Raw genomic sequence first — 20,360 nt, forward strand, 5'->3', positions numbered from 1 at the left:
AGGTGCCTGAACAATGTCAGCTGAAATGACCATTCACATATTACACCAAGCTTTGGGTGGATTGTATGGATTTCGACGGGAATCCAGACTTTATGATTTGTAAACCACAAGTTATGCCTCAGCATTCTATGGGAACCAGGTCAGTGGCACCCACAGGTGGAGGTCAAAAAAGGCAAGATGTCGGAAGTGACATCATGATGCCAGAGCCACCCCACGTAGCGACATGAACAAAAGAGGCAGGACTTCCATTGCAATGCCATTTCCACCTTCTTGTCTTTTTGGCCCTCCCTACTCCATAGGTCATGAAACTAGGCTGTGATGGGTGTTTAACAAGCCACGATTCAGTCTGGGTGCGAAGACGGCCAATGAAAAGGGTTTAGAGGCCGTTGAGGAGGGAGCAGAAAGTCTGTTAACAGTGGAAAGAGTTGGAGAAGGATCAGAAGAAGATTGTTCTGGAATTCCACCAGTGAACTCTGCGGTCCTAACAAAGATAATCCAGACATAACATTAAGCTTTTTTACAAAGAGGAATTCTTCCCTTCAAAGTACTTGCTATAAATTATTATTTCCTCTGCATAAGTACGTGCAAAGTTTAACCTTTGGATTAAGCTGAACTCCTGGTGGTCAAATGGATGTCTGCATACTTTTCTTGGCAAGACTACAGAAGTGATAGCCCATTGCCTTCTTTCAAGATGGTTGTTTACTACTACTATTATTAACTAGACCTTATTAAAACTCTTGTGTCTGTTTGATACTTTGTAACCTTTAACTGGGCGAAACGGGGCATCATAGGCCAACAGTTTTTGAACCGAGGTACCTCAAATGGGCTAACTTACAGAATGCGTCCCAAATCCGGGACCCATGGCTCCCATAGAATAGAAATTTGACAAATTTTATAAAACGTGTTATGACATAATACAAAATGTCATCAAACACTTCCTGTGGTCAACTCCTGATGTTTGACTGGGCTATACAGTTCAACGTGGGCTACTTTCAAGGCAGTAATCGGAATGTCTCCCTGAATTTTAAAGAACTTTTCCAGTACATTAGAAGCACTGCCATTGCTGAAGGCATTGAGGAATCCGGTAAGGAAATACCGCTGAAGCGATGACCCAGCGGGGCACGGGTCGCCTAGTTACTATTATTTCCTAGGCTAGCCTTCAACTATAATCTAGCCAGTTCGCCATCCTTATCTCATAAGAGGAATGATACTTCAGTGGTGAGGCAGATGCTTTCGCTAGACAAATAGAGGTTCAGCCCCTCAAACCTCAAGGGGGCCTCAAGAAAAATCCAAGATATCTCCTCTCTAACTGACTGTGGGCCAGAAGGGACAGTCTGGATGATCCAGTGGTTTATAGACATTAAACAGCAGATTCATCAATACTTGCTTCCTGGGGATGACGCAACACACTGCATTACAACCAATTTCCATGCAACACCATGCCAGAAGCCAAGTCTAAGCATTTCTGCAACCCAGCCACCATCACCCTTTTCTAGTGTTCTGCAGAGTTATACAACCCTGCCTGAGGGTAGGGTCTGGTCCCCACAGTTTGATAAAGATGAGTTGAGGCAATCCTGGTCACCAGCAAGGGATGCTTGGCTCATAAGGGGAAGCCTCTTAATGCACCCCATCTCTCACCGGACTCGACATACCGTCCAAGTTCCACAGAAGGCAAGTCCCAACAGGTCTTTACACAGAATGAGGGAAGGGGAGGGGTAAAAAGAGGGAAGGGAAGGGGATAAAGGGAGGGGAGGAATAAGGGGAGGGGAGGGAAGCTAAAGGCCTGGGGTGGGAGGGATGCAGAAGTGAACCAGCCTGGAGAATACCATACAGCTTAAAGTTCTACCAACATGCATTCGAGGTCAGTGTTTCTCAACCTCAGCTGGCTGGAGAATTCTGGGAGTTGAACTCCACACATCTTAAAGTTGCAGAGGTTGAGAAATGCTATTCTAGCTGTATGGTAGGCAAATTCCCAAACAGGAAGAACAGTGTAAGAGTGGAACCAACAGCCTAGCCAGGAGGTGGGTCCCCTCTCTTAGATACCTTCAAGCAGGTTGGAGAGCCAGTCTTTGGGAAGCTTTGATTCCTGCAGTAAACCAAGGGTTGGACTCAGGAGCATCAAAAGTAGGACGAAATACGGCAAGCCCCGCCCTGCAATGACATCACTGCTCAAGCCCCTCCTTTACGTGCCTGCCTTGTGACCGAGTGGGGTTTGCATAGTGGTGCAAGTTTTATACACATAACACAAGACGCCACAAAAACACATCTCATCCTTGCTTGACATCAAAAAACAGGCCGGGCAGCCCAGCTGACTTGTTGTCTGCCAGCAACTGCCAACTACCAGCTGAGAGCAGACCGGCTGAAGCCTCTGTTTCGGATGGTGATGATGATTGGCAAGGAATGGCTAAAACTCTTCCTTTCCCACCATTCTCTGCTTGGATATTTTAATTATCTGACAATCAAGTTCTATCAATTGACTTCACTGGGTTTAATACAAACAGTCCTGGCTGGACTCAACTCAATGGCCTATCAGCCTTTCTCAACCTTTGACCCTGGAGGAACCCTTGAAATAATATTTCATGCCATTGCTGGTCTAGCAGCCTGGGCCAAATCTCAGGGACCCCCTGCCCACCCAGGCTCAAAGAGAGGCCAGAAGTTACCAAATTATTCTGTTCGCTTCATCGGTAGGCCTGTATCTATGCATTGACAGCGTTCTTAAACTAAAAATAAAGAATGACACTTACCTCTTGAATGGGAAGTTGCCCGAATTTGGAATAATTTTTTAAATAAATCGTGATCTCCCAGGGAAGCCCTAGGGACCTCTCCCAGAACCTGATCTATATAGTCCTTTCCAATCTATAATACCAACAGTAGTTCCATAGTAGAATTAATAAAGGGGGGTGGGTCCCCTTCATTGGGCGTGTTCAAGTGGAAGTGGAAATGAAGTAACATAGCAGTCTTAGGGGATGATTCAGTTTGGAATCATGAATTGAGCATGGGGTTAGCAGAGATGATCTCTTTCGGGGCTACAACTCAACCAACTTTTTCCAGGATCTTCTATTACAAATAAATCCAACCAAGTCAACAGAGAGTTGGTCCATGCTCAACCACTTGGCTACTAAATCAGGTTTTCTTTAACAGCCAGTGGCTTCACAACGAGTAAAACTCCTGCCAAGTCTTTCCATCTACAGTATATACAGCCTCTGGCAGCCACTGGAAACAAACCTAGTTATATAAGGGTTCTTCTGCTCAGATTTTCAACAGAGATCCAAGAGAACGGACTGAGGCAGTCTGACTATCCTGAATTATTCTGATCCAGGCAACAAAAAAATTCAGTCGTGGTGTGGCAAACTGGAAGAGGAAGATTACATAAAAGAAAAATCCTATTTCGTGCCATTGCTGGTCTAGCAGCCTGGGCCAAATCGTCTTAAATTAAAAGGATCTTTGCAAATCCCAGCCAAGACAAAATACAAAAAGCCTTATTTTGGTTTCAGAACATGGCAGACTCCAACTGCAGTTTGGACGGAGACCACTAATTCCAAAAATGACAGGAAAATCTAGCCAATTCTGGATATTAGTAAATTTGGAAGAAGGCTATGAACACTTGACGAAAGAGAGCTGAACAGGACTTGAACCCATGCCTGTTCACTGTTCAACCCCTGCAAAGTTCTGGTTCCCCAAACACACCGAGGAGATTAGTATACAAATTGCAAACTTTTTAAAAAGTTGCAAAGCTGTGCCATTTTTGATGGTGGTCCAGCCATCCCCAGGTGCCATTTCAGAGTTCATGGAGGTCAGGCTCCTGCATCCTGCTCAGCTACAATGTGGGGTCAATTTTTAAACTTAGCACAGTATATGGGAAACCGCCAGTGTGGTTTATAAAACCATGGTTTATGCTGGCTGGGGATGACGGGGTTAGACTCCAACCAATCAGCAGGTAAGCAGCAAGGGAGGGCTGTTTTTGGCCTGTAGCTCGCCACGCTAAGCCACATGTTCAACTTCGAGCAAGCGAGCCCTTGTGATTTACACCAACCAGACATTTTCTTCCTGATGGAAAATGCCTTGAGAATCCAAGGGGGCCAAAGAGACAAAGGTAGCTTTGAACTGGCCAAGAAATGCGGGTGCTTTAACCTTTCCAAGAAAGGCACACTGCTATGGAAGCGCACTTGGCTTTGTTTTAAATTGGATTACAAGCAATGCTTGTAATTAAGCCTTTGCAAGCCTAATACAGTAAGTGAAAAAGGGGAGAGGCTGCAGATTTTTACATCTTGGCAAGCACGTGGATAACCATCAAGAATTCTCAAGTTGTCTGCAAAATACAGTTTGAGATCAGGCCATCCCAGTCCTCCCCTTTCCCTTTGCATCTTGGAGAATTTTGTATTCAACCCTTGGCTTCTTTCCTTGCCATATAAATCTAGACAGATCTTTCTGCCAAGGCTTAAAAAGTGGCTGGGGAATTCTGGGAGTTGAAGTCCACACGTCTCAAAGTTGCTAAAGCTGGGAAACACGGTTCTAGGTAGTGCATTCACTTTTACCACAGAAATCCTTCCCAAACATGATAATTACAACTTTTCCCATCTTGACATATCCTTCTTTCTTCATTCGTTGTACAGGTAGTCCCCATTTAGCAATCACAACTGGAAACCAGCAATTTGGCCATTAAGCAAAGCGGTCCCTAAGTGAAACCATGACTGTGCTTATGATCTTACTTCAGCTTTCCTTTGCTTTACAGACCCATGAAGGTCATAAATATGAGGACTGATTGTAAAGTTACTTTTTTGTCCCTGTTGTAACTGCGAGTGGTTGTTGTACAAGGCAGTCACTAAACGAGGACTACCTGTAAAAGGAAAGGTATGCTCTCCGTAGTACAGAGGGTGTGATGGGTTGAGTCTAACAGGTCTGGCATGAAACATCCTTCCTTCCAAATGCAGGAGAATCTGGAGTGGTAGGTGGGACATTTCCAAGGTAGAAAAAGAGGTGATTCACCAGTTCTCCAAACAATGGAGAGTAAGTGACTTGGGTGTTGGGCAAGGAAAGAGTAAACCCCAATTCTTGTTTCTACAATTGAAAGCTAAGCCCCCCACTTCCACTTCACTCCCTCTCCACGTTGGGTGGCCTGCTTAGACTGAAAGATAGTCTCTTGCAACCCTCCCTCACTGCAAGATCCAGAGGTGACCTCAGGTCACCAGAAGACCTAGGAACTCTTGACGGCCAAATGACAAAAAGAAGCTGTGATTTGTGGGGCCGTGTTTCTTCCCCCCCACCCCTTCAGCAGTTCAGACTTGGGAGCCTTCCTGCACTTTGCCACCACGCACCAGCTGTCGTGCCCAGAACGGAAACCGACCCAGCCTCGCTTGCCAAATGTTTCTGCTCCCACCAAGTTCTCACTTGTCTCCATCCATCCTTGAGAAGTCAACAGCTTCAGAGAGGGATGGTTCCCACCCCCACCCCCGCCGAAATGGGAGAGGATCTGCCCGGGTTTCACACAGCCCGTGCCAAGGGGATTGCGGATTGCCAGGTTTGAATGTGCCAGAGTGGGAAAACAAATTTATGAGGCGCTACACCCCCAAAGCTGGCAAATCAGCAAATTTAAAAAATAAAAAATAGAGTTTTGGCACTGCCTCAAAGCTACATAATTCGCAGGCTTCCAGCTAGGAAAATCTCAGGGCAAATAGGGAACCTATGCTGGCTGGGTCACTAAGGGATCCATCTGTGGCAGGGATGTGAATCCCACATCTGAGCAGCAGAAAAGGGATATGCAAAATTCAGTGACTTGGAAACAGAACACTGAAAAATGTTTTCTTCTGCGTCCGGACCATCCTGTTCCAGAGAAAATGCAGCAGTTTTCCAAGGCTTCAAGTTGGGATCCAGCGTGGTGACTTCACTTCTCAAAACCACTAAATCATCTCCAAAAAGACATAGAGGGGAACCATGTTCCCCAACGGCACATCTCTGCAAAGGGCTGAACAGATTCTTAGCTTTCTGTAATCATTTCTACGCTGTTTTCCAGGATGGCGGGAAGGGAAACGGTCTCCCATCAGCCCCTATCTTGAATTTTTCAGAATATTCCAAAGCAATGCTCCACAACAATGTTTCCCCATGCTGGCTGGGGAATTTTGGGAGTTGAAGTCCACACATCTTAAAGTTGCCGAGGTTGAGGAACACTGCTCTACAACTTTGTCTGCATCCAAAAGGCTTTCAAAAATTCATTTATTATTCAATTTACACCCTGCCTTTCTACTTAAGCAAGCACCCAAGCCAATTTGCAGCAACAAAACAAAAATGCAAGAGGTAACTCTAAAAGCGGTACAATTAAAATCAAATTCAAGATCAGGTTTATTTAAAAGATTGACAGTTACAAGCTTGGGGAAGGAGATGCATTTTTGCCAAATGCCTACATGGCATGAGGATGGGGACCAAAGCTACCTTCTGGGAATCCTGCTTTTGCAGCCTGGATGCCAGGCAAAAGAAACTATCAATTTTACCCTTCCATTTCTCCTGGCATCACCCTTTTCAAATGTCTCTGAACCATGTCTCTCTGGATCCTCCTCAGCACATATTAAATCTTAATCAAGGAATGGTCTCCAACTTGGTTGTTTCTGGGTCAGCCAGATTGCAATCCTCATGCTGGTCAAGGATGATAGAAGCTATATCTTGACTTATTCGGAAGGTGCAAAATTAGAGAATCTCATTCATTGTTATGCACAGGCTTAACCAGCATCAGCAGCAATATAAAGGCAAATGTGAAGACGAGGGACAAAAGTAGAGGGCAGCTGAGAAGTTAGATACATTGGCAAGAAGAAATTCCATGTGCGAAATTCCATGTCCAACCATGTGAGTCCATGCACGGCAGCTTTTTCAAGACTTTGCAGAACCTAAGTGGACTAACTAGAGTAAGTGCAAGTTGCACAGTTTTGAGATAAGAGGTTATCTCCCTATCTATGATACTTCAGAATCACTTAACTGACCACTGCTAGAGAAGGTCGTCCTTGGTCCACAAGGCCTGGTTTGGAACATGAGAGGCTATCCTTCACAATCACTGGCTGGTAAGATCCATGACAGGCAAACCTGGAGTACCATGTATGATTCTGGGCACCACATCTCCAGAAGGATCTTGACTGGTTAGAATGTCCTCAGAGGAGGGCCATGAAGATGTTGCGGTGGCTACCTAGAACATGCTTATGAGGGCAGGCTGAAGGAACTTCAGATGCTCTGTCTGGAAGAAGACTCGGGGGAGACCTCATAACAGCCTTCAGGTACATCAAACAGTGGAGTCCTTGGTGCTCTCTGAGCTTGGTTGTTGGCTTGCAGACATTTCGTTGCCTGACTAGGCAACATCTTCAGTACTAGAAGGGAGTGGGATTTGCTCCCTGTTTATATACAGTACTTGCCCTGACAGTGTTGGTGGGGTATGATTCTCTCCTTGGTTGTTCCTTGATCTCTCAAGTTCCTATCAAGGAACTACCAAGGAGACAACACCACCACCACGGGCAGAGCAAGCCACTGTATACAAACAGGGAGCAAAGCCCACCCTCACCAGCACTGATGATGTTACCTAGTTGGGTCATGAAACGTCTGCAAGCCAACCACCAAGCTCAGGGAGCACCAAGGACTCCATAGTTCAACCCTGAGCTACATCCATTCTCTTCTTCTGGTACATCAAACAGTGCAGTACAGAAGACGGTAAGGAATCTTCCCCATTTCCTAAATTAATAAATACTTAAACCAGAAACAATGGGCCTAAGTTGCAGCTAACCAGATTTTCTCTCAATGTAAGGAATCACTTCCAGAGCGTAAGATGTTACCACAGTGGGATGGTCCACCTGCAGAAGTTACGGGTTCTCCATCTCTCATGGCTTTTAAGACAAGCAGGACTGTCACCTCCCACAGATGGCTGGACTTCTGCTTCCTTCCAGTGCTACAGTCCTACAATCTCACAATTCAAGTTCTGGTATCTCCAGCTCTCTGAAGTTCCCAGGCCTTCAAGAGCCCAACGCCTGCAGAGACCGGGAGCTGAACCTCGCACCGCCTGCCTTCAAAGCCTGCGTTTGACCGCAGTTGTAGGCCCTCTCCTCATGGCAGCAGAGCAAGCCTCCAAATCCTTGGCTCTGATTGCGCTCCCGGCTCCGGTTTCAAGCTCCGCGTCTCCAGTTCTGCGGCACGAGTCTTTTTCTTGGCCCGGCCGTGGCTCCGTTTGCATCCCCACAGTTGCTGTTTTGATTTATTCCTTGCCATCTGCATACGCAATGTTTTTTATTGGGGAGATTGTACGGGGGGGGGGGGGAAGAGCCGGCTCTGCGTGTGTTCTCCCAAGTTAATGTTTCCTGTGCAGTTCAAGCCATTCTACCTCCAGGTATGCCTATTTCCTTACTCTAGTAAAACCAGCAGACTTTTTAATGGAACTGTTGATATTTTCTCTGGCTGAACTTCCTGGGGAGAAGAGAGCCCGTCCAGCTGAGGTCCTCTCCCAAACCAAGGTCTGAAAGTATAGTTCTTGCTGGTGGAGCCGAACCTTTCCATTGCAACAGGCAAATTTCTCCTCTTTCAGATAAACACAAGATCTGGGGTGGGGACGGGGAGGGAGTCACTGAGCGCTCGGCTGGATCTTGGCTCCAAGAGCAGACAGCTTCAGCTTCCTAAAGTCGGACTGCTGCTCTGACAGTAGAAATGGGGGCCTATTCCCCTACGTTCGAAGGGGGCTGAGCCTTCAAGAAGATCCAGATGGGCAATCATCTCCAGATGTCTGCTGGACACTTAATCTGGGTAATGGCGGAAGACGTCTTTGGGGGGAGATGGGCGGTAATAGAAATCTGAATAATAAATAGATAGATAAACAGCTCAAGGCCCACCATTGCGGTAATGGAGGGCTAGCTGAGGAGAACAAGAAAAGGGACTTTCACATGGCACCCCAATCCTGTTGAGCTCACTGTCCCAAGAAGCTACGTTGGCAGTCTCTTTATTAGACTTACTGTCATCGTGTAAAGCAAGGTTACCCAACCTGGGCAACTCTAAGATGGGCGGACCTCAACTCCCAGAATTCCCCAGCCAGCATCTTATGATGTTAGGATGCATCCACACATCTTAAAGCATGTGGGCTGGGGAATTCTGGAAGTTGAGGTCCACACATCTTAAAACCTGCTGGCTGGGGAATTCTGGGAGTGGAGGTCCACACATCTTCAAGCCTGCTGGCTGGGGAATTCTGGGAGTGGAGGTCCACACATCTTCAAGCCTGCTGGCTGGGGAATTCTGGGAGTGGAGGTCCACACATCTTCAAGCCTGCTGGCTGGGGAATTCTGGGAGTGGAGGTCCACACATCTTCAAGCCTGCTGGCTGGGGAATTCTGGGAGTGGAGGTCCACACATCTTCAAGCCTGCTGGCTGGGGAATTCTGGGAGTGGAGGTCCACACATCTTCAAGCCTGCTGGCTGGGGAATTCTGGGAGTGGAGGTCCACACATCTTCAAGCCTGCTGGCTGGGGAATTCTGGGAGTGGAGGTCCACCCAAGGTTGAGAAACCCTGGTTTCTTTGACGGGATATGCAGACTTTATTTGATGCCCCAACCAAGGCAACTGAGTTTGCCTGTTACTCCTCCACGTTGTTTGGAATAGTCCTCCCATTTCACGGACTGGCCCTTACTTGAAGGGGATGTGTACAGTTTTGCAGAAATAAATATAAAAGACGGCCTCGGTCACCCCAGTCCCATGCGCCAAAGCTCGCCTCCACCACTTTCCCACTGACTTGCTTCCCACCGAATGACAGCCACGCAAATTTAAACTGAAGGGGTTTTCTCCATGCCCAGCCATGAACTGCCATTTCATAAGCCCTGTGTTTCACCACAGTTCCCACAGCTTCCATGGCCCCAAAACAGCAGATTTATTTTCCCACTTTTTCTCGGTGATGGAACTTAGGGGTGCACGGTTCCACCTCAGCCTCCCATCAAGAAATTGACCAAGCCTGCGCCAGCTTAGTTTGCGTATCACAAACCTCCATCCTGAGCCAGACTACAGTTTGTACTGATCAAGATCAGAGAAGTCATGGAACAGGCAGCCCTAATTAACCAACTCAGTGTTTCCTAAACGGAGCACTCCCCTGATGTGTGAACTTCAACTCCCAGAATTCCCCAGTCAGCTTGCCCATTGCTTGGAATTCTGGGAGTTGAAGTCCTACATATACGGAGGTTATCCAAATGCGGAAACACTGGGCCAACTCATCTGTAAGATGAGCCACCCAGCAAGCCACCTTCTCTAGCTGTCTCCTGCTCCAGAGGTTGTTGAACCCTACAAGGTATTTGCCAAATGGTTATTGATCATTACATTACTTAGCATCTATCTGGGGACAGGGAACCCAATTTGCTTGGGTGGTAGAAGGTGAATGATTAACCGTTGGAAAAATAGCCAGCAAAAGTGTTTCTGTACCCTGGGAACATAAAGCCCTGCTCAGCTGCACTCTTACCAGAAAACAGTATAAAATGCCTGGCAAACATAATTATTGGTAGAATAGTGGGGTGGGTGTGCACACCAGAGAAACACTGGACCGTCATCTCAGCAGCATCTTGAACGCGCCCCCCAGCCCCAGGCTCTCACGCCATGCTGTTTTCCAGCCTTCAGCACTAAGTCCCACTCTTGCCTCTTGCTCATTTGCTTGGCCTGAAATCTCAGGGGATTGGAGATCTACCCGCCTGAAAAGCTTGGGTGTTTTCCAGTGAGCTTTTACCCATCTTCCTGAAAGTCTTTCTTACGGTTTTTGACCAGGACAGGCTTCTTTGATCCTCTCCTCTCTGGATCCCTCCAGGCAATACTGATCCTTAGAGGGAGCAGGTTTCTTGAGATGACGGGTGGGTGGATTCCTGCTCTTTTGTGTGACAGGAGGGAGCAGGGAGGATGAGCTGCCCCGATTCCATCCATCCATCCATCTTCCTTGCAAAGACCACCAAGTTACTCCTGACAAACCCTGGGCCGCTTTCTCTCCCAAGCCGCAAAGCCAGACCTGCCTAACTAGCATCAGCCACCAAATAGCATCCTGCAGTTGTGCAAATCCCTGACGCACACACAAAAGGTGATTTGCCATTCTTCCTGCCAAGAGAAGACAAGGCAGATGTTTTCCTGCCTGCCTGCCAGAGGTGGCTCACCAGGGGCCCCCAATGGCTTGCCAAAAGAAGTTCTCGCTGGACCGCTCTCTCTGACCTGGCTTTCAGAGCATCACTTACAGCCAAGCCACCTTCAAGTCCTTTGCTGCACTGTGGCTCACTCTGGAGCCCTGCCTTGGCACATTCTCCACCTATTCTTCCCAAGCCTGCTTTGCCTACCCCTGGGGGGCTTTTAGGAGGACCAACTGAAGAAGCATGCCCCTTCTTCCTAGCAAGGCCTCTTGCAGATGCAGAGAACAGGCCCTGCAGATGTTTCTTGCTGTCCCAACATCTGCAGGTACAGCCTTTGTCCTGATGTGGCTGGCTTCTGGCAGCTTGGAATGATGCAAAAGGCCAAGTAACAGTCGATTATCCAACAAGCTCCAGTTAAATGGATAGTGGCTTAGAAGACATTTGAAAAGAAATTTTGAAAACCACTGATTTAACCCTACTGATCCTGGATCAATCATTACTCAAAACACCTTCCACTGATCAGATCAGACCGTGTTACGAGAACCAGAAATCCAATCACTGCCCCCTGCCTTTTTTCATTTATACAAAAAAAAAAAAAGCGGGGGGGGGGGAAATCCCAATCTATGGATTTACCCCCTCCACACACACACACACTTAACTCTTACTGGAAACGAGGGACTTAATACTGAAAAATACACAGTTAGTCCAGATTTTCCCATCTTGTTGGATTTTACCAGACTGTTCCGCATGATTCCTTCCACCAGTGGTTGCTTTGCATTGCGTTTTTTACAAGGAAAAATAAAGACACGAGACTTAAAAATCAGGAGGATATACACGGGTTGTCCAAAAATAATAATAATAAAAAAATCTCAGCTCCATTATGTTCCAGAATCAATACTAGAACTGAGGTGGAGCAGGAAAAAAACAGGTGTTTAGTTAACTTGGTACAAAAATTTGGCATTAAAGGGAATTTAGTTCCTATCTCAGGGCAAAACGGGGGGGGGGGGAAATCATCCATTTTACTCTTAAAACCCCCAACTCTCCTCCCTGCCAAATCCCAGCCTGACTTCCTATTTCCAGGAAAAACTAAGGAGGCAAAATAGATGCCTTAAATCTATTTCACTCTTGAAAGCTGATCCCTGAAAACACACACACACACACGGGCAAATAAATTAGAAGTATGGCTCCCAGCTCCATGGAAATTGTCCCCCCTGTGCAAAACCATGGTTGTTAAATAAACCACAATGAAAGAGATTCATACTAGGAACCTCCAGCCAAGCATGGCAGGTTTCTGGACCAACTCCAATCCCAATCAATGGAGGAACACAGAGGACTACAGGTAGTCCTCACTTAATAACCATTCATTTAGTGACAGTTTGGACTTACAATGGTGCTGAACAATCGACTTACGACCAGTCCTGACACTTACAGACATCACAGGGTCCCCATGGTCACATGATCACGATTTGGGCACTTGGCAACCAGTTTGCATTTATGACCTTCGCAGCATCCTGTGGTCATGTGATCGCCATTTTCGACCTTCCCAGCCAGCTTCTGGCAAGCAAAATCAATGGGGAATGGCATGATTCGCTTAATGACCACCTGGTTCACTTAATGCCCGCAGTGATTCACTTAACAGGAGCAAAAAAGGTAATTAAATCGTGTCAGATTCATTTAATGACCGCTTTGCTTAGCAACCAAAATTCCAGTCCCAATTGTGGTTGTTAAGTGAGGACTACCTGTAGCGCCATTTCTGCAAGAAATACAAGGGCACTGACAGCATTTCTACCCCCCTCCAGCAGCTCAGCATCAGGCAGGCCCCTGTGGCTCCTCTAAATCCTGGTTTACACATCCAACACACGCTTCTCACCCCCCATCGGCTCCCTGCAAATTCAATTACTTGCTCCTCTAATAAGAAACCTCAAAATAAGAGATAAAGCACACTGTTTTGTAATGATTAAACAGGAAAGGCATCCTGTCCAAGGGGGGGGAGCAGAGTGGAAGAAAAAGTGGTTGTCCCCCTCCTCCTTGTCTGGTTTCCCAAGGGACACGTTAATCAGTGACCTTGCTGGCCCCCTCCCCACTTCGCTCAGGCACAAAACGGGTCCTTTCCACTCCGGAAAGCAAAGCAGGTCCCTATTGCTGGTGAGCGCCCCCTCCCCAAAGACGGCATGAAAGTCTTTGAAGCTTGCTACTCTTCCCCCCCCCCCCAAAAAAAATACCAGCCATCAATGATGGGTGAATGGGTTCCTCCAGGGACATAATCCTCGTCATTTCATGATTCAAGGAATGAAAATAGTTTGCCACCGACATATTTTGGGATGATTTTTCAACTTCCTAGTCTACAGTGCAGCTCCTGGTGGTCTCCCATCCAAGTATTAACTAAGTCCAGCCCTGGTTCAGTTTCTGAAGTCAGCCAATGGCATGCAGGCACTGCCGCTCGGCTTCTGAAAAAAGAATCTTCTGTTTTATATTTACTGAAGGCAGAGGACTGTGTGAATACGTGCTCTGGTTCTATTGGCCTTATTATTTATTTGATTGATTGACTGATTGATTGATTGATTGGAGATGCTGCAGTAACAGATACCTGCACTGGGCAGGGGGATGGACTAGATGACCTCTAAGATCCTTTCCAACCCTCCTATTCTACGATTCCAGAGTCTTCTCAAAATTTAAGAACGGCCTTTGGGCTGAGGGCCACCCAGTTCAGAATTTGGCTCATCCAGTGGCCAGACCGGTAGATCCGCAAAGTTTACCAACAAATTTGTAAAGGGCGGTCTTTACTAGCTGCCATTTAAAGAGTCTTTGTGCAAGGAAATCCCCTTTCAAAGCCATCCAAATTTTCAGCCAACAATGTCTAGTGGCAGCAAATTCCATAGTTAAACTTTGTGTTATGCTTAAAAAAACTTTTCTGCTTAATTTCAAAGGATGAATGCAAATCCATGAGGATGAATGGCAGGCAGGCCGGCCGGCCAGACGGACGGACAGACTCAGTTACAGTGGTGATGGCTTCTGTTGGAAGACCTGAAGGACCAGGTTAGAAATAAAGCACAAATCTATCTAATGGTCAGCACCAACTTGATGGCAGATAATCAAACCCAAAGACCCTCCATGATGCATTTTTAAGGGAAAAGTGAAAAAGCTGTTGAGCAGCCTTTCCTAAGATGGCATGTTTTCAGAGGCGGTGGGACCTCAGCTTCCACAATTCTCCTATACTCATCTCACACCACAGGAGCCTTTTAACTTGCACTAACAGCCCCCCTGCCCCCCGCCCCCGCATATCACAGCAGTTCAGACCAGAGTAGAAAGAGAGGCGGCGGAAGGCAAGAAGGCCATTGGCTGCTGCTCCCAGCCAATCCCCAAGTTAAGCAGGGCCAGACCGGGCTCCCACTGGGATGGGACCCTGGTGAGAAATCACAGGGCTGTACGGTAGACCAGGACATCATGGGAAAGAGCATAGATGGAGCCCCCAGGAAGTCTGACTTGGTGCCTTAATACTCCAGGCATGATTGAAAGGAAAGATGGGGGGGGAGGTAGCAAGAAAATCCTAGAAGCCAAAGAGGCTTGGCCTAGTGAATGCATGGATGGGGGACCACCAGGAATTGCTTTGAGCCAGTTCCTTCTCAACTCAAGGGGTGCTCCAGTGGGGAAGTGTCAGCCCTCCCAGGTGGACCAGACAGGAACCATGACTAGATGAGCTAATTCTCCTTTATTGTAAAGCTACACTGACAGAATATTGCAAGTCTGAAAGTACAATCCTCCCCCCATCTCCTTTTCAGCCTGAGAAGTTAGGGAGGGTTCCTCCTGAGCCTCTTTCTCTGCCCATTATGCAGCTGTGGGCTAAGCCGTCTCTTATCTGACCCTTCCCTTGGCAGCATCTCTTCACACCATCTCCCAGGTCTTTCCCACATACCAATACAGGAAGGTCCTGAACTAGGAGTGGGGAGACCCAGGTTCAAGCCCCCATCAGTCATGGAAGCCCTAGGGGACTCTGATCCAATCCCTCTGTCTCAGCCCAGACTAGCTTGGGAAAAATGCAGGGAGACCCTCATGTGGGTCCTGGAAGAACAGTGGGATAAAACCTAATCCATCCACAGCTATTAGGGGGCCTAGTAGCACAGAGCCCTTTCAACCTTTTGCAGGAGTGCTCTAAAGCAGTGTTTTTCAACCTCAGCAACTTTAAGATATGTGGACTTCAACTCCCAGAATTCCCCAGCCAGCCTTGCTGGCTGGGGAATTCTGGGAGTTGAAGTCCATACATCTTAAAGTTGCTAAGGCTGAGAAACACAGTTCTAAAGCTTGGCACCTCCTTGTCTGGGAAGTATCGCTTTAGGTTCCCACATTGCACTCAGCCTTCCTGTGACTTGGGAGACCACCAAGTAGCACTACCTGGATGGAAGACCACAGGAAAATCCAAAGTTACACCACAGACTGGGAATCCAAAGAAATAAAACCCATTCTAGTAAAATCAACTGGCCAACCACTTCTGCACTGTAACTAAGAAAGCTCCACAGATGTGTCTCTGAAGTTCACCAGAAGCCAAGCTGACCTCAAAACTGTTTCCAGACCCCTACAGGTCAACACTTAGCTAACCTTGGCTGATTTTGAAAAGCTGAGCAGGGACAGGCTTAGGGAGTAATTGGATGGGAGACCACTCAGAGATCCCAGGACAATCTGCAGAGACATTATTTTCTATCATGGCATCTTTGACTAACCCAGTTGGGTGATGGCAGCCTGCAAAATGCCATGGGCTTTACCTGTCAACTTCATTTGTGATGTCTCCTGCATTGCTTACCAATTGGGGGGGTGGGCTTCCCTTCAACTCCCAAGATGCTGGGTGACCCAGCACATCAATCTCTCTTTACGGATGCAACAAGGGGGTTTCCTTTCTGGCTCTGGCCGAGGCCCGAAAGGATCAACGATCCATTCTTAGCCTACCTTGCTTAAACCCCATTTTGCAAAACTGGGGTTTCAGAAATACAGAGGGCCCCGCTTTGGAGCAACCTCACCTCGCCATTCACCTTCAAATCCAGACTACCTCTGTACGGATCCTCCCAGGGAGAAAGAAAATAAATGGAAATGAACAGCGGTGGCGGGGAGAGGGGAGAGAAAGAGGGCAAAATAACTTTCCCATGAAAATATTTTGTTTTCTTAAAGCACAGGATACACCTGCAAGCCTTAACACCAACAAATTTGGAAGGTTTTTTTCTTTTAATTAACGGTTTAATGGACCCCTCTGCTGGCAACAGTGGGAACTGCAGTTTCTTTTCATGCACACCCTTCCCCCATGCTCCAATCGCTGATTTAGCAAGTGACAAGACAGCAGGCACTTTTTAGACAGTGCTTTTCAAACTTGGCCACTGGCCACTTTAAGATGTGTGGACTTCAACTCCCAGAACTCCCCAGCCAGCACTGCTGGCTGGGGAATTCTGGGAGTTGAAGTCCACACATCTTAAAGTGGCCAAGTTTGGAAAATGCTGTTTTAGACAGTCGAATCGTCATCCAACTTAATTAGAAGAAGGGAGAGCTGAGAAGCAAGGGGGGAAAGCACATCCTATTTACTTGAACAGAGGGAAACTCTATCTAGAAAAATTCAGAATAATTTAAAAGACACCGACAGCAAATTTGCTGATCTTCCCCTCCAGAACAAGGGAAAAAGGGTCCGCGCCCATGTTGGATTTCCAGAAAGGAAATGAGAGAAACTGATCGGGCGCAGGTCAGACAGAGGAGGGGAAAACCAACTTCCAGATCAGCCCAGCGAGGTTCCAAATTGGGGGGGGGCACTTTCCCAGACCCAGAGAGGAAAGAAAAGAAGACTGTTTATCCACTTTGATTTCCTGCCCACCAGAAACACCACTTGGGCTCGGAGGGGGTAGGAGAAAAACAGCTGCACGCTGCTGCAGAACCAGAGCCACACATTTTCAGCTCCTGAGGCATCTCTGCAAAACGCGGAGCCTAACCAGAGTTCTCAGCTGCAGCCTAAACTCATTCCCAGTTGGATGCCAGGCGGGGGGGCAATCTCCAAGGGATGCCCTCAACCAGAGCCACAACCTTGCCACACACCACCTGTCCTCGTAGAATGCCACTCACCTTCTGCAACTGGAGCTTACAGAAGACAAAAACACATATCCTGAACAGCCAGGGTATTAAAAATTATTCGCATCTCTTGGGTGACAGTTCCCTTCTTGCCCATGCATGCATGCACGCACCCACACTCAAAACAGAGACTTCACCATTATAATAACCATCACATTCTCTCCAGCTGGTTTCAGACTATGGCTTCTGGAATTCTCAGCAAATCAAGTTATGGGAAGATGCTGTTGAAACATCTGGAGGAGGCCAAGGAAGATGGGGACACCGATTGCTGACTCTCATTGTCTGCCCCATGCTAAACCAGCCAGCTGCCCCCACCCCCCTTTCCACACAAGGCATGAACAAAATTGCACTGCCAGAACAACAGAGGCTGAAAGGAAGGGAGACCCGCCAGTGTTAAAAGCTAATGTCAGCCTGGAGCTCCTGAGCAGGCTCACCCCTCTAGAGAAATGCAAAATTTGAAAGCAGATGTTTTGTAGGGAGGAGACACTTAAAGCAATTTCAGGCATCCTGCCCCACATATTTCCCTACCACCACCAAATTATTATCTCATCATCCAAAGGCACCTGATAGCCAATCTGTAACTGCTCCTCTGCCCCTGAGACAGGGCACAACCATTTGGTTTTGACTTGACCACCACCATGCACAGCAACCCCATGTGCCTCAGCAAGAAGGCAAAAGGAGACGTGGCCAAGCATCTCAGTTCTTATCAGCTGAGACATCAAACCACATCTGAAGGGGTCGACCTACTTTATTTAAAAGCAAGGGGCCCTCCAAAATCATAACTTTCTCAAATTCCAAGAAAACGTCAGATCCAAACTCGATCAGAAAGCTTGGAACTCTAGGGTAGCATTAAACCTAGAAAGGATCCTTTAAAATCCTGCCATTAAAGCCCCCAAGCATCAAATATAATAGTTCACTAACGTCCTGGATCTTTTTGAAAGATCATTATATTAACCAACATCTTTCTAGATTTTGTTAAAAGGGCCGCAGTCAAACTGGAATACAGGTTCTTGCCATTTACCCCACTGTTTCTTCAATGGCTGAGTTCCCCAAGATGCATAAAATAGCCCAATTCAAGACCATCAATCCATCATTTGCTGGGACACCCTGAATTTCTCACAGCGAAATACTGGGAAAACATACATCTTCCTGGGCATCAGCGGGAAGCAGCACAGGCTGAAAAACTAACAGGCACTAAAGAATCTCCAAGGAGGATTTAATAAAACTGTTTCTAATTCCCATGTTGTCTCAGCCAGGGACTTCCCATCAGCTTAGCTCCATATATCCGAACAGAATAGAAATCTTGAATAGGAACATGTTTAAAGTGCATCTCTCTCCTTAAGTTTAGGAAAGTAAGCAGAAACAACTTTGAAATAGTCCTCATGGTTCACCAGCCCGGTGGGCTTCAGTTTTTATCCTCTGCCAATAACTAGGAAATATCACCCTGGACATGCAACCAGGTTAGTAAAAGACAACCTCAGAGGATATAAAACACGTAGGTGTAAAGATGTTAAGGGGCAGAACAAGACAGTCCTCCACTTTTTCCTTTTGACAGGCTTAACTCTCTTCCCAGGAGGAGTCTGGCCATATCAAAGGTGGGCATATTCCTGCCCTTCCTTGCCTTCTTCTCCAATTCGGCATTCACTCCAGTAGGCAGGATTGGGACCGCAACCCACCTGTTCGCAGCCCCCAAGTTGGACCACACAGGGGGCTCGAACCACAGCCACAATGCCCCCAGCTGACATCCCCTGCCAGCAGGATGCCATGCGATGGGCTCGGTAGTCCCACAGGTCAGCCGGCACCTCCATCGGGGGGAGGGGGGGTGGTTTACAAAGTTTGCCAAACTTCGCGGGAGGCCGGGGGGGGGAGGGGAGGGGAGGGGAGGGCTGGCTGCAGCGACGGTCCGGAAGCCGAAAACCGACCGCCGGCCACGGGGACCCGGGGCGCGATCTGGCGCGGAGAGTCCCCAGCGCAGGCAGGAAGCCGGAGCCGGCGGCAACCTGTTCGGCGCTCCGGAGGCGGCAGGTAAGGCGGGCGAGGGGGGCCCCGGGCGAGAAGCGAGGCGAGCGCCCCGCGCCCCGCGGCGGCCGGGCAAGGCGAGGCCGGGCGCCCGGAGGGCCAAGGGGGCGCCGGCCCAGCAGGTGGCACCGGCGGGCAGGGGCAGGGCAGGGCAGGGCGCCGGCCAAGCGCAGCTCGCTCCCGGGCAAGCCGCCGCCGCCGCCGCCAGCGGGGCTCCTCTCCCGGGGAAGCGGGCTCCCCCGAGAGCCGCCTCGGCGCGCCGCCTCCCCCGGCGCAGCGCGATCCCAGCGGCAGCTCCCCGCGCGCAGGCGGCGTCCCTCCGGCGCGGCGCGGCGCTCACCCGAAGTAGGCGGCGGAGAGCTCCGGCGCGCAGGCGAGCAGCACTAGCAGCGCGCAGCAGGAGCCGCAGGAGAGGAGCCCGCGCCGCAGGCGGCGTCCATCCAGCATCTTGCTGCGGCGCGCGCGCTGACCATCGCGCTCCCGCCCCGCGCAGCCGGATCGCCGCGGCCGCGGCGGCGGCGCCCCCTTTATAGGCGCGGCGGCCGGGGGGGCGGGAGGGTGGGAGGCCAGCGGCGAGAGCCCAGCTGGGGGGCGGGGCCCCGAGACCGGGAGTCCGCGGCGGGGCGGGGCGCGGGGACGGCCCGCCCCCGGGGAGGGCCCGAGCGGCGGGGGGGCGGAGCCGGGCGAGGCGGGGCGGGGAGGGGGAGAGGGAAGGAAGGGGCGGAAGGAGAAGGGGGAAGAGGGAAAGTGAATGGGAAAGAAAGAGCGAAGGAAGGAGGGAAGGAGGAACGAGGGAGTGAAAAGGAGGAGCATAAGGGAAGGAAGGAGGGAAGGGAGGGAGGGAGGAGGAACGAGAGAGTGAAAAAAATATATAAAGGAAGGAGAGAATAAGGGAGGGAAGAGAGTAAAATATCACGGAAGGAAGTGAGAATAAGAGAAGAGAGAGAACGGAAAAAGAGAGGGAGAAAGGACAAAGAGAGGAAAAGAGGAATGTAGTGAAAAAGAGAAAGGGAAAGGAAGACCGGAAGGAAGAGCCAGAAGGAAAAAGGAAGGACCTACCCAAGGGTCGCAGTCCTGCACAGAGGCCTTCTTAGGGCTGCTCCTCCATTTGCCGGCTGGAGAAGCCCAGCTCGGGTGGCTGGCTGGGC

The 20,360-nt window shown here is 48.8% G+C and overlaps 1 protein-coding gene across 1 annotated transcript in view; it reads right to left on the reverse strand.

Moving 5' to 3' along the window:
- Positions 1–19,684, reverse strand: part of WNT9A (Wnt family member 9A) — a 40,811-nt gene extending 21,127 nt beyond the window's left edge. Inside the window, exon 1 of the mRNA XM_063301911.1 lies at positions 19,553–19,684. Coding sequence (XP_063157981.1) covers positions 19,553–19,659 — 107 coding nt within the window. The 5' untranslated portion in view covers positions 19,660–19,684. The remainder of the gene's footprint in view (positions 1–19,552) is intronic.
- Between the last annotated feature and the right edge of the window lie 676 nt (positions 19,685–20,360).

Source organism: Candoia aspera, chromosome 4, assembly GCF_035149785.1.
Source record: "Candoia aspera isolate rCanAsp1 chromosome 4, rCanAsp1.hap2, whole genome shotgun sequence".
NCBI lineage: Eukaryota > Metazoa > Chordata > Lepidosauria > Squamata > Boidae > Candoia > Candoia aspera.